The sequence below is a fragment of the Aplidium turbinatum genome, chromosome 14, assembly GCF_918807975.1.
Source record: "Aplidium turbinatum chromosome 14, kaAplTurb1.1, whole genome shotgun sequence".
In the NCBI taxonomy this organism is placed as follows: Eukaryota; Metazoa; Chordata; class Ascidiacea; order Aplousobranchia; family Polyclinidae; genus Aplidium; species Aplidium turbinatum.
In genome coordinates, this window is record NC_137485.1 from 10,426,599 (window position 1) to 10,440,248 (window position 13,650).

General features: G+C 37.4%; 1 protein-coding gene across 1 annotated transcript in view; it reads right to left on the bottom strand.

Moving 5' to 3' along the window:
- Window positions 1–2,052: 2,052 nt before the first annotated feature.
- Window positions 2,053–13,650, bottom strand: part of LOC145782888 (transcriptional regulator ATRX-like) — a 32,189-nt gene continuing 20,591 nt past the window's right edge. The window contains exons 16-25 of the mRNA XM_082594650.1: window positions 13,039–13,320; window positions 12,053–12,230; window positions 11,219–11,392; window positions 8,132–8,287; window positions 7,386–7,613; window positions 6,948–7,028; window positions 6,329–6,475; window positions 5,435–5,572; window positions 4,655–4,736; window positions 2,053–3,848 (exon numbers count right to left, since the gene is read on the bottom strand). Coding sequence (XP_082450776.1) covers window positions 3,295–3,848; window positions 4,655–4,736; window positions 5,435–5,572; window positions 6,329–6,475; window positions 6,948–7,028; window positions 7,386–7,613; window positions 8,132–8,287; window positions 11,219–11,392; window positions 12,053–12,230; window positions 13,039–13,320 — 2,020 coding nt within the window. The 3' untranslated portion in view covers window positions 2,053–3,294. The remainder of the gene's footprint in view (window positions 3,849–4,654; window positions 4,737–5,434; window positions 5,573–6,328; window positions 6,476–6,947; window positions 7,029–7,385; window positions 7,614–8,131; window positions 8,288–11,218; window positions 11,393–12,052; window positions 12,231–13,038; window positions 13,321–13,650) is intronic.

Sequence of the window (13,650 nt, forward strand, 5' to 3'; positions counted from 1 at the left end):
AATCTAGACTAGAGTGTGCAAACACAGAAACAAATATGTCCACCGGGAGTCAGCGATCATAGTGATGCATTCAAAGATACGGTAACGATTTTGCACGAAGTTCCCAAGGCGTAAAGTTTTCAAAACGTTTTTAACATAAATCTATTCTAATAAACGTTTGCGGTTTCTGCTTATACTAGCAACAAATGTCATTAGCTCTGTGTAACTTTTAATGGATTATCACGTTTTCATTCTATGTAGCCTATTCTAGATTACGGGATTCGCAGCTCTGCTTTTTCGGCAAGATTAGAAGCATTAATTGCCAGTTTTTTTACGTCTCACTACAAGTTTGGTTTTAAGAAAAAAACCTTAAATTATCTAAAAACCAACTTTACTGCTCTTATATAACCCATAAAAAGTACAATATTTTGTACATCACAAAAAACGTAACCCTTGATGAAAGGGCTACGTTTTTTTCTGATGCTTCTTGAAAAAAAAGCGAAGTGTTGCGAATAATCCAAAAACGGATAAAGTTTCGCATCCCTATGATGTAAAATCCTTATGCCTTGGTTGGATTTTAAATCTTTATCCTCAGAGTAACAAAGCCTTGATAGGTTATTCCTGGTAGTTTCGAATAGGGTTAAAGTAGGCTATTAATTTGATTTGTCAGCTGCAGAGCCGAGTGGTGAGAGCTTTGGTAAGACGATCAAATGAACGCCGGTTCGAAACCACTCAGGAGCATGTGTCTGTTTCCTTGATAGTGCACTCAAAGGCGTGCCTGAAGGTGGACACGAAGATTCGATTCCTTCCTATCCATCTTCAAACACTGGGCATGTGCGTTGATACGAACAAAAAGATTAAGTTTCTTTTTCATATTGTTTATCCCAATTGTAGATTAGGCTAAATCGTTGTTCAAATTAATTTAAAAAAACATAAACATATTCTTTTACAGAGAATGCATTTGTAACGTTCAATCTCAGTCGTTTGTTATAACCTACCGTACTTGAAAGCCTCCCTGAGCGTGTAAACAATTCAGTAACAATTGATTTAAATTTCACCCCAATAACGCCTTTCGCGTTGCCATATAGTTCTCATATAAGAGAAGCGAAACAACTCTTCGTGCTTCTCCGGTTAAGGGAACGTTCAAATATTACGTAACGTTTTTTTTCCGAATTTTTGACCCCCCCCCCTCCCCCATGTAACGCTTTTTCACTACGAATTCAGCACAAAAAAACTACCATTCCGTACTCGAAAGCGTTACGTAACGTTTTGTTTGAACCCCCTCCCCTCCGATGTGACGCCAACGTAACGCTTTGCATAAACCCCCCCTCCCCCTCGAAGGCGTTACGTAATATTTGAACGTTCCCTAACGTGGTGAGAACCTTTGCATGACGCTCGACTGCACCGGGCAGACATCTAAGGTCATGCGGCTGTGTTTTTGTCAAGATAAATAATAACATGCTCGAACGTTGACACAAAGATTGGATTCTTGTCTTCCCGCCCATTCAGTCTAAATTTTCACCTTATGGGTAAAAGCCTGGGTACTGAACAGGCTCTCCTAAAGAAAGATCCGCTTAATGCTACTTTTCCGTAAAAATGTTATGCCTGATCTTTTAATTTGCTACCTCTCCAATGTATCCTCATAAAGAAAAAAAATTCCGTCTTGTGAAAAATGTCTGTATTAAAAACGAAAATAAAAGAAAAAACGAAGACGTCCAGCAGTCTCCAGTTTCTGCTGAGATAAACCAAGTGCAAGATAATCACAGCATTAAAATGACGTTTCAACACAAGGATGCCGTTGCGAATGACGCAGCTTTCCAGATCAAGAACCTGCTGGCGTTTTACAAAGAAAAATAGCAAACACTTTTTCAGGATTGAAGAGACAACCAATTGCTCGTAAATATGCTTCAAAATTTTCAAATCGATCAGTAATATTTTCGTCAAACTACAGAACAGAAATTCTGTCAACACTTGCAACACCAGTGTCAACACCCGCAGCACAAGTGTCAACACACACAACACAGCTATCGACACGAGCAACACAAGCACAAGTGTCAACACGTGTAACACTTGGAACACAAGTGTCAACACTTGGAACACAAGTATCAACACGTGTAACACAAGTGTCAACACGTGCAACACACGTGTCAACACGTGTAACACAAGTGTCAACACGTGTAACACAAGTGTCAACACATGCAACACACGTGTCAACAAGTGTCAACACGTGTAACATAAGTGTCAACACGTGTAACACAAGTGTCGACAAGTGCAGCACAGTTTAAATTTTAACCCAATAATAAAAGACAAACACAGGGCATGTCGATTCGTTTACATGGCATACCCCTTGAAGCAATGGTGGTTGTAACAACTTGTAAGCAGCAATGCTTGTTTCGCTTTTAGCTATACGAGCTTAACCATTGAGCGTAGGCGTTGATGAGGTGGTTTGAATTCCATTTTCGGCAGCACAATGCAAAAACCTTGTCATCATATCGAAAGTTGATTTGGATTACGAGTTTGTCAGATATCCAAGCAGGATAATTAATCAGTTGATTCTACTCTCGCAGTAAGGGACATTTATGTTCACTATGAGCAATAAAAGCGATAAAAGCGGGTGGTTTCTGGCCAATCTAATGGAGGCATCACATCGTTAGCTTACAATTCAACTCCAGCGCATGAAGTTTAACATGTTTTAGAAAAACATTAAATGATATCATAAGGACAACGCCAAAACTGAAGTGGCATCTCAATCTTCTTTGTAAAAATATCCGTTATTCGAAAAAATATACGGGACGGTTATGAAAAACTGCTTCCCAGAACACACGTAATAAAATATATGAGCAAATACAATATAAAGACTTTTGGTGTGAGCGACAGAGGGTCATGAGTGCGGAATTCCAGTAGAGTAGAGGAATAGATAACCGCTTCAACCTGATCCATTTAGATTTTAGACAAATCATTGCAAAAGCAAATTGAAGTGACATAAATTTTAAAGGATTCTGACATTGATCAATTTCGTTGTGGAAGGTTGTTATTGCGGAAGTAATTCACCAAAGATTGCGTTGTAAAAAGAAATAAATTGGTCATGAAAACGTGCAAAACAACTTACCACGGCATATCAACCACCTCAGCGTCAACATCACAATCAGTGAATCATTTTAGGTTGAATAAACGTCTGCAGACGTTAAATTAATGTAAAAGGGAACTCATTTCAACTAAATGGAATTTGGTTTATTTTTGCTGCCAATGACTAGATTAATCTGGTATGAACTGGCTAAAACCGGTGCATAAAGATGAGGTATATTTCATTAAATCCTATCTGGTTTCACTTGTTTGAGAATTTTCGTTTTTGGAAGTGCTTACTTCAAGACCGACTTTACTGGACTCTCCTTGGGAAGACAAATCTTTGCATTCATCGTAGTTTGGAAGTTGATATTCTTTTGGAGTCTTTCCTCCTATCAAAGAAATTTTATTCGCCAGATGAGGAAAGAGTTTAAGCCGCGACGACTCGTCACCGTTCAAAAACTGAGGGAATGAGTTTTGGAAGAGCAGAGAAAATTTTTGATTGCCGTTTATGATAGGTAGCGTCTGATCCGAAGGTTTCGGCCTGATCGTCCTAAACGAAGCATTCTGAATAACAGGCCTTGACGCTGTCGGTGAGACACTCGAAGTTGAAGGCTTGTCAAGATGCGCAGTTGTTTTAGCGTTCGTGTCTGTCAACCCGACGACATAAATCGGGTTACCCTTCTCAGAATCAGTTTTTAAATCTGCTACTTTTAGAGGAAGAAGGTTCTCCGCATCAGAATCGATCCTTAAAGGGAGGATTTCGGATCCCGTGGTCACTTTTTTACCTTTGGAGGATTGCGTACCTGAGGAAATGATAACATGATTATAAATACTAAAAGTTGAATGAAAATGTTCACCAGGCATTTAGTTCAATAACATAAAATGTTCTTCCAGAGTAAACTAAGCTAAACTATCACAAGGTGTTTCAAGCGATAATCTGCATTCACTTGAAGCACCTTTTGATAGTTTAGCTTAGTTTAGTTTACATCAGAAGAGGGTATAATGTTATTGTATTCGTAACAAATAGTCGATGACGTCGAATCAAGATAGTTTCAAACATTTCAACAATTAAGGTTCTCTAGAAGCGATCAAGTCGACTTGGGCAACAAAAAATACTGTTTTCGACTGAGGTTCATTAGGAATCTGTGACTCGACATATGAGCGAATGATATAATTCATGGGAGGACAAAGGTTTCGAAGGATTGGGATTTGTTTGGAGATGTGGGGGGATTATACCCTAAAATGCGTATCTTCACGTTCTATGAATTGCCGTCATTCGATCTACTGTCGTAGTAGATCAGGAATCAGTACCGGTACCTTGCAAAGGGTTATGCCATTTCTCTGAAATTATCGGATGACAATTACATCTGTCTGCATTGCAAAGCCAAGCTACTGAAATTCAAAACTATTCACAAAAGTTTTGCAACTCTAGATTTGAGAACACTAGCTACAAATTGTTGCACAAATCATTTCTTACGGACGATTGAGGCTTATTTGTTTGTTACAACTTGCTGAACCGTGTGGGGAAGTGAAGCCTACCTTGGACAGGTCGGCAGAGATGATTAATGTACAACAAATTGTTTTCATCAAAAGTATTCAATTCATTTACCGGTCAAGACTTGAGGTTTTGTTTTATTTGCCGACGACGTTTTGACCACGGGAGCGGAAGGCGTTATACTTGGTGACATTTGCTGAAAATTAAAAGTAAATATTTATTGAATTCAATAGCATGGAAGCAGAAAAAGTAAATAACGCCTGTAAAATACATCAAATTTACAGTGGTTTTATTGCAACAAATAAAGTAATAGTTTTTTCGATTGGAATATTTTTCCAACAACTTCACCAAAAAGTCAGGTCATAAAAATTTTGCTCAGGCAACTTAAACATAGACCTTTTCAGTATTGAAACCAACCGTATAAAAGGTACAAGACTTCATCATCATCATCATCCATTTTGCTTCAAAGAAGCCTGGTCTTCACCCCAAAACATCAGGGTCGACCAGCTGTTTGCAATGACTCTTTCATTTCTCTCTTAAGTTGGCATCTTCAATTCTCAGGTTTCTTTTTGTCATGTGATCTTTCACGGTGTCATCCCACGTTTTCATTGGTCTTCTTTTTCTCATTGTTTCTGTCACTACCTTATTCCAAACTAGCTTTGTCAAATTGTTCTCATCTATTCGTTCAACCATCTCAGGCGATGATATCGCAAGTACTCTTCAACATTCTCAACATCAGTTCACTCAAGACATCATTTTGAATTTTGTCGAGAAGCGTCTTGCCACACATCATACAACCCATCCTCAGTTTTGTCGTTTGCATTTGCCTAATATCTGCACTTTGACAAACTACACGACATAGAACTAATATTCGCGCTGTTAGAACAAACTTACTTGAAGTAAATTTGAAAGATATGTTAATGAAGTCGGCGGGTTTGATGGCAAAGACGATGATTTCGTCGGTGCCGACGATTTTTTTGACACCGATGACTTCGTTTTGTTTTTGGAGACTGATTGAAGAAGTTGCGCGTGCTGTGAAAAAAAAAAACAACATGAAAACTATTTATGCATTGGCTATGATAATATGATATTGTATTTTCTATAAAATGAATATAGTTATAGAGAAACACTAATACTAAGAAAATCTGGCACTTCCTCGAATAGGCAATCACTATAAATACAACACCTGTTTTTTCGTTGTAAAGCCCTGCTTATCCCCGGTGGCCGAAGATCGAAGATTTTTATGTGAGTGGACAGGAAAAACAAAAAAGGTCACTCTTTGAGCCCACAGATATCGTTCATTATGAGGAATAAGCTGACAACTTTTCAAAATGTAAGCAAAAAAACAACAAGAGCAAAGCTCCTTGATCATTTACTTTCATTTACTCTTTGCCAAAGATAAATTTATCTCACAAGTTAAATCAGATTTTGGTCTTTATCATGCTGTGTGTCACTTCTTCTTTGGTAAACATACACCAGTGATACACAGACAATTTGTTCCCAAGAGGTAAATTTACCCTGGTTGAGAAACTTTGAACTAGGAACACAAGCGATATAAAAATCCACTTATGGTGCAGCTAGAACAAAGGGGTCTTCATACTCATCTCCAAGCAATTGATCACTGTGAGTATAATCGATATTTTTTGCATGAAAAAGTAACTAAGAAGGAAAAAGACTACGTAAATATATATTTTACTGGAGTGGTGCTTTGTTTTCTTGACATTTTGTTCTGTACCTGGTAGTGTTTTCTTTTGTTCAATAAAATCGAAAAAAAGCAGTTAAATTTACCAAATTTGAGAGCCACTCCATTTGAGATCTAGCCTGTCTCAATTCTTTGTCCGCGGTCAGTCTCAACTGTTGACGTCGCATCTTCAGTTCCACCGCAAGTTTCCTTACACTGTCTTCCTTCATTGTGTCATACATGGGAAGTTTCCGCTAGAAATTAAACGATTAATGGGGGTTATATGATTATTATATCATAACAAGCAATTATAATAGATAAATTAATAGTTATAAAATAACAATAATAATAACAATAACAATCTAATAGGTAATATTGTATATAATAGGTAATAATGTATGTAAAATATATCCATACCAATCCTAGGTCAAAGTGGCTTTTTTTACACTTTTTTTCAAACAATTTTGACACAAACCATATAAAAACATCGGTTTATAAGCTCCCATTTAATTTCACCATAATGGCATTGAATAAGGACCTTCTGATGATCCCCTTTTAGGGTGAAACAGGCTATGGAGGTTTTAGAAGGTAGTAACTATACTTGATGTAATATCTGTGGATATTTTGGAAAATGTTAAGTCTTCATACAGAGTTGACGTTGGGAAAATGATGCAGCACCCTTTGGTTAGCAACTACTGAAGGAACAAAAGCACAATGTCACCTTACCAAGTTGTTGACGGCTTCGACGAAGTCCCATGGTTTGAGCTCTTCCACTTTCTTGGTTGCTTTCTGTACATGCTCGGAGGCCTAAAGTAATCACACAGGCGTTGATTTGTCGAACAAGTTAACACTAAAGTAACAGCAAGAAAAAATATACCAGCTTCCATTTTCTACTACGTATTTTCATATACCGAAGAGCCACATTTCACATTTCATTTCATTAATTACATAATTTAACTATTTGGACATTTTCTTAGGTTGTTAAATGAAAATAAGATTAAATATTGTTCAAGTAACACGTGCGTTATCTTCCTCAAGCATGTTTTCCATTTATTACTGTACAGATTAAGATTTGTTCAAGTCGTCACAGGGTTAAAACGCTGAAATCAGTAAATCAGAGAGGCTTGAACTTAAATATAGCTGCGTATGATGATTTACACTCACTTTTAACAGAAAAAACTTTACAGACTGAATTTGACTTTGTGGCTTCATTGAAGGCTTGTAGCCCTTCATTTGCAATTGGGCAGCAATTTTCTTTAATTTTTCTTGCTCTTTCGCGCGCTGTAGCTGCTGCTGTAACAGGGAATGCTGCTTCCCATGCAATTGCCGTTGTTGAGCCTTGGAGTTGGTGGTCCCAGAATTATTGGCGTTGGAAGGTGGTGCCAGTATACCCTGCAAGTGTAAGTTTTACATGAAAGACAAGATAAAACGGAGTTTTAATCAACTTTTACCATAGAATGTTCTTAATCTTATGTTGTTAATAAACATGATTGCATAGATGCTGGTCAGATAAACTTAAAACAAAGTCAATTCAATCAAAAGATCAATCCTTATCACATTGATCAAACTTTTCAGTGTTTAAGTTAGAAACTGGAATGGCTAAAATCAATTAAGACTCAAAAACACTATCAATTTGCAAACATTTAACATTGAATATCTCCACTGGCCAAAAACTTTCGTCTTTTCAAATTTAAACCGCAAGAACGATCATGAAAATGTAGGAATTGTAGAAGTAATCAGGCCCCGATCGAACGTCATAGCGTCTTTCATTTTCGTTCGATTGGAGCCTTAAGTACGTACAACCGCAGCTATCTACAAATAAAATCTTCAACGTGAGTGAGAATCCAACGAGTTCCAATGCTAAACGAGAAAGGCTCAACCGCGTCACATGAACAATTAGGATACATCACCTTCTTCTCATTCTCATATTCCTCCCACGCGGCCTTTCTCTCTTCTTCTGTGAGTTCCTCTTCCTCTTGATGATCAAGAAGAGAGTCATGGGTGTGATAGGAGGAGATCAAGCGTTTGGTGCAGGATCCCACCAGCAGCTCGGCAAGCACTTTATCCTGAATTTAAAAAAAATTAAGCTTTTGGCACTAACGAGAGTTGGGCGGCCAGTTCCTTTCTCTAGACCGCATTTCCTTTAACGACTACGACCACCCTATTTATTTCACTCTAGTTGGATCTGAGCGGTGTTTTCAACAAGCTGAAGCTTGAACAAGATAGCATGATTGGAAAGTCAACGCCTCATCCGCTACGCCATCCCACCGCATTTGAAAATTCGAAAAAGCTGGATCCGTATTTGAAACATGCCTCAAGATAAGTTCTATCATTAATTTAAAACGCGTTTTTCGCACTCTTTGCAAGCAAAGTGCTTTAAATGCAGAGACTGCGGCCGATTTAACCCATTTACGGCCGGTGTCCTTTTAAAAGGACATCGTTTTGAATGCATCAGTATTGCATCATCTTATTTTGATTGAATCATTTTGGACTTGCTAGTAGTTGTTTAGGGTCTATTTTGGAAGGTGTTGATAAATATTTGCGAACAACGTACTTTTTCTGAATTTGGTGAAAGTTTGAAAATTGTTGAAAAATGAGAAGAGCCCGATGAAGTGAGGAACATGCATGTTTTATTGCCTACTGGTAATAGATATGAATTATGTTTCTTCATAGTTTGGTACTCTATAATATTGTGCTTCCTACTACACTCTAATTTGTGTAAGGTTTTGCTTTTTTGTTTGTTTATTTTGCTTTATATTTATTGTTGCCTTTTAAAAGGACACCGGCCACATGGCCACATTTTTTTGGTTGTTTGTAACACTGTCAAAGAATATTAAATATCGTGTAAAAGCAGCACATTGTGCCTATGGAAGACTTAACCATCGTGTTTTCAACAACCATGCTAAATCTATCCGCACAAAAATTATGGTCCTACGGGCAGTCGTTCTATCCACCCTTCTCTATGCCTGTGAAACCTGGACGTTATACCGCCGTGACATCAAACGTCTTGAAAATTTTCAGCAGAGGAAACTGGGTCAAATGCTAGGCACTCGTTGGGAAGATTGTCTCAGCAAAGATGAGATCCTTGATCGCGCTAGGTTGGTTGCCCAGTTCAGAAGCCACCATATTGCAACACTGCCTTCGCTGGACAGGGCATGTCATGAGAAGGGACAACGAGGAGGAACAACTAAAGACAGGAAACCCCCCCCCCCCAGAAGACCAAAAATGAGATACAAAGATCAGCTGAAAGTCTCCCTCAACCATGCAAACATTGATCTGGATTCATGGGAAAACCTTGCTAGTGACAGATTACTCTGGAGAAAAAGATCTAAAGAAGGCACGGAAATTTTCTAAAAAAAAGTATACAAAAAGCCCAAGAAAAACGAACACTAGAAAAGCTAAAACTACCACGTCCCTCCCTCCATACAATCCATAGCCCCCATACAATGTGACTTTTGCCCACGTCTTTTCCATCATACACTGGCCTCCAAAGCCATATATGACATCACCATCCGAAGCCAAATTCGATTTGATGACGAAACCAATGCTCGGTCACGAGCTGGACTGTCAGTGGCGTATTGCTATGGTTTGTGCCGCCCGCGGCGGACCACGATTTTGCACCCCTGAACACGTGAAGTAGGAGCCAGCAAATAGAATTCGAGCCAAATCCGTTTCAAAAAATATTTTTACTATGCTTTTTCGTTTAGGTTTAAAAATATTCTGCCGCCACAAGCTTCCGACCGGGGGGGGGGGGGGGGGGGGACTGCCTAATGGGGGGGGGGCACCCTTCCACTAGCTCCGCCGATGGTTATCGTGAATATGATATGTTCATACAATAACTTTGAAACGTCCTTCAAGAAAGATCTGACAAATTTCTACCGAAACAAACACCTTCTTATGTTAAGGTATCGCGAGATTTACATTTAACTATGTGGCCGGTGTCCTTTTAAAAGGCAAACAAAAAAATGCATCAAAAAAGCAGAAATCATCAAATTTTTTTAAACTAATTCAAAAGTTATGACAATACAACTTTGTGGCTGAAATATTTCCTAAAAAGAGCAATGGGAACTTGTGGCGGCTTTTAATGGGTTAATCTCGGACAATACGAAGACGAAAGTAAATGTAGTATTTTTTAAATCCGATTGAATTATTGAAGTAGAAAACCAAAGAAATGTAGAAAATATATTAATAATTCTGCTATACAAATCAACTATAGCTATATAGATCTGGATATTGCAATGGTAAAAACACTAGACAAATGAAGTCTGACATTAAACTCCAGAAAATAGAGCTCATTAAAAGATTTAACTAAATAATTCAAAATGTCCACACACGAAAACATAAAAAAGCAAAGATAACCACCTTATTTCCTTCAGCGTAACGTCAATTGAAAAACCACAACAAAGGTTTTAACTTTAAAGACACTTAACCTTGATTGGACGTTAATTAACATTAATGTACTGAACAAGTGAACTGCAAGAATAATTACGAGTAAATTTATGCCGAGTAGTTTACTAGTAAACATTCTTGTATCACTTGTTCAGTTTGTGCTTTCCAGTCCGGAGTGTTACAGTTACGTTACAGTTATAGTACATAGTCAGATTTACCTTATAATTTTCATTTTATGTATATTGCAGATTTAAGTAATTCCTGATAAGGACACACGTACGTGTCGAAAACGTTTGAGTTGGTTGTTTAATTATGTTATATCTGTTTGTAATAAAACATGTTAAACCCGCTAAGGTTACTTTGTTTTGTTTGTTTGTGGTTCAACAAAGCGAACATGAAAAACTATTGTTTTTAGCCAATTGAAACAGGAATAATTTACAAGGAATTTTTCAGGAAACTTTGCTACAAGCAAAGCAAGACAATTGATAACTTTAAGAAAAATCAACATTGGGAGCAAATGCAGCATAGAAACGATTACAGCACGATCTCACATACTAAAACATAAATAATTAGGTAGCCCGACTGGATGTTTGCTCATTTCCACCTACCTTGGGCAAGGCAGGCATTTTGACCCCAGATCGATCAGGGGCTGGTGAGAAAGTGTAGAGCTCTTGTAAGTCGTGCGCAGTAAAATAACGATTGATTTGCTGTTCATCGACAACTCGGAATGCTAGCGACTGCTTGGTCACTTGTCTGTCATATATCTTCTCTTCCATCGTTCCCTGAGAACAAATACAAATTCGAGTGGAACTTTCATGACAATGAAACACGTCTTTGCAGCACAGACCTGGAAATAAGATATCTAGGATCCTATAAAGAGGTACCAACACAAAAAAATTCAGTGAAGTTTTAAATATTTTTCAATAAAATGTTTCGCGAATCTGCAAACCTAACCCAGGAAAATAATTTGTTTAAAGCATACATTACATTACACATGCAAACTCTGTTCAGTCGAAAAGCTACAAATTAATAATGAAAAACTGAATTTCTCAATAAAGCACTTATGTTTATACTAACCTCGGTTTGGAAATCATTTACGTCAATTATGGAGAACAAAACAAAAACTTGATTGTCTAAGTTATGTCTATACTTCATTACTATCTGAAGCTTTGTCAGAATGCGTTTTATTTGAAACTTGAAAGCTTTTGAGTCTTAGTTGGATTGCTGAATGCTGATACATGCAAGTAATGCACTATATAGCATTGAGTATTCCAATAGTATTTATCCGAACATCAAACCCAATCGTGCTAGGCACACAAGAATGACATAAAGCGAAAATTTCTTACCCCGAGCTTACACGGTACAACAAAGAAATCTACAATCACACGCATTTTTACATTACTGTACTTTATAAAATTTCTAAGACTTTTTCTGTCACCTACCTGGGCAATGAGGCGATAAATGTAGCAAGGTTTACTTTGTCCAAACCGATAGATCCTGAATATGGACTGAATGTCGTGTGTGGGGTTCCACGAGGCGTCAAATATGACCACACGATTGGCAGCTACAAGGTTGACTCCAAGAGAGCCAGCTTTGGTGGAGATGAGGAAAAGTCGGGCTCTGTTAGAAATTTCGAAAATTCATACAAACAAAACCAATGCAACAATTCAAAAACACGTAGTGGATGATAAGTTTATTTTTTGAACTACTACAAATATCTGCAAAGGTTATGTGCTTTTCTCTTCCTCCATGTTCGAGTTGTGACATAAGCAGTGAACGCATTACAATAAAAACTAACTCTTCGGGTCTTCAAAGCAACGTAATGTTTTTGTCACAATCAATATGCGTAGTTTCGCGGCATTATTGTTCTAGAATAAGTGAACTATTTTATTGTGTGATTCTGTTGTGATGTTTTGCGATTACTGACTGATAGTAACCTTTAGTTACGCAATCTTTTATTGTAAAATCTGCTTTTAAAAAATTTTGTGTAGTGACATTCTGGAAACTTCGTTGACTTGTTGACCAGAAAAATGAGTTCTTGTTATGTAATATTGAATAGATCGTAAAAGTGGAAGTTATTGCCAATTGTTAAGTAGCTGTTGCAAGTGGTAGTGTAAATTCATTATGAAATCGACGAAGACGTTTGCTGTTCAGAATTTAATTTCTTTATGTGCTGGAAGTGGTGAACCATTCGTTAGTTTAAGAATTTTCATTGATCATTTCACAAGTAGAACTATTCAACCATTTATTTGACTGTTTAATGTTTGATACCCCAATAGACTACTTCATTAGTCTTTACAAGGTCTTTTTATGTGTAAAAACTAAAACGAATTGTGACAGTTTTTCAGGGCAATACAAAGTGGGGTGTATAAAACAGTTTGCATGTTAGTTTTGAAATTCGGCAACACAGGCTAAACAGCAAAAATACCTCCGGTCAGCTTCATCATTAAATTCGTTGATCCATTTTTGCCTCGACTTGCTCAGTGAGGATCCATCCATTCGGAAGAAGTCTATGTTTTTGTACCATTTCTGGTACATCAAATCACTGTTGGACTCAAATGGACCAGTGAAAGTGCCATTGGAAACATCTGAAGGTTCTTGAGGTGTCACACTGGTAGATGTTTCTTCAAGCGATTCGGCTTTCATTGTGGAAAGCGCCAGCATTTCTTCTATTAAGTCCAAAGATAAAAGACTTTGACTAAAAACCAACCTGCAAAAAGAAAAGAAATTAAAATTCAAGTTAAATTATTTTCTCTCGCACATAAGTAGATTAAGCCAACTCAGATCCTTTTCATGCGTTGCAGATATTACGCAATTATCGTTGCATAACGTATAATTCAATGAATCAATAGCAACATTGCATCAACGCTGTGAATGTACGATATGAATAGAAAGTCCTATAAATATTTGATTATGCATTTTTGTTCGAACACTACTACTTAAATCCGTACCCTACATTTTTACAACAGATATAAATCATTTTCCAGTTAGTGAAGTCGGAAAAAAGCTTGTTTGAAAGAAGTAATTAATTGTATAGAGT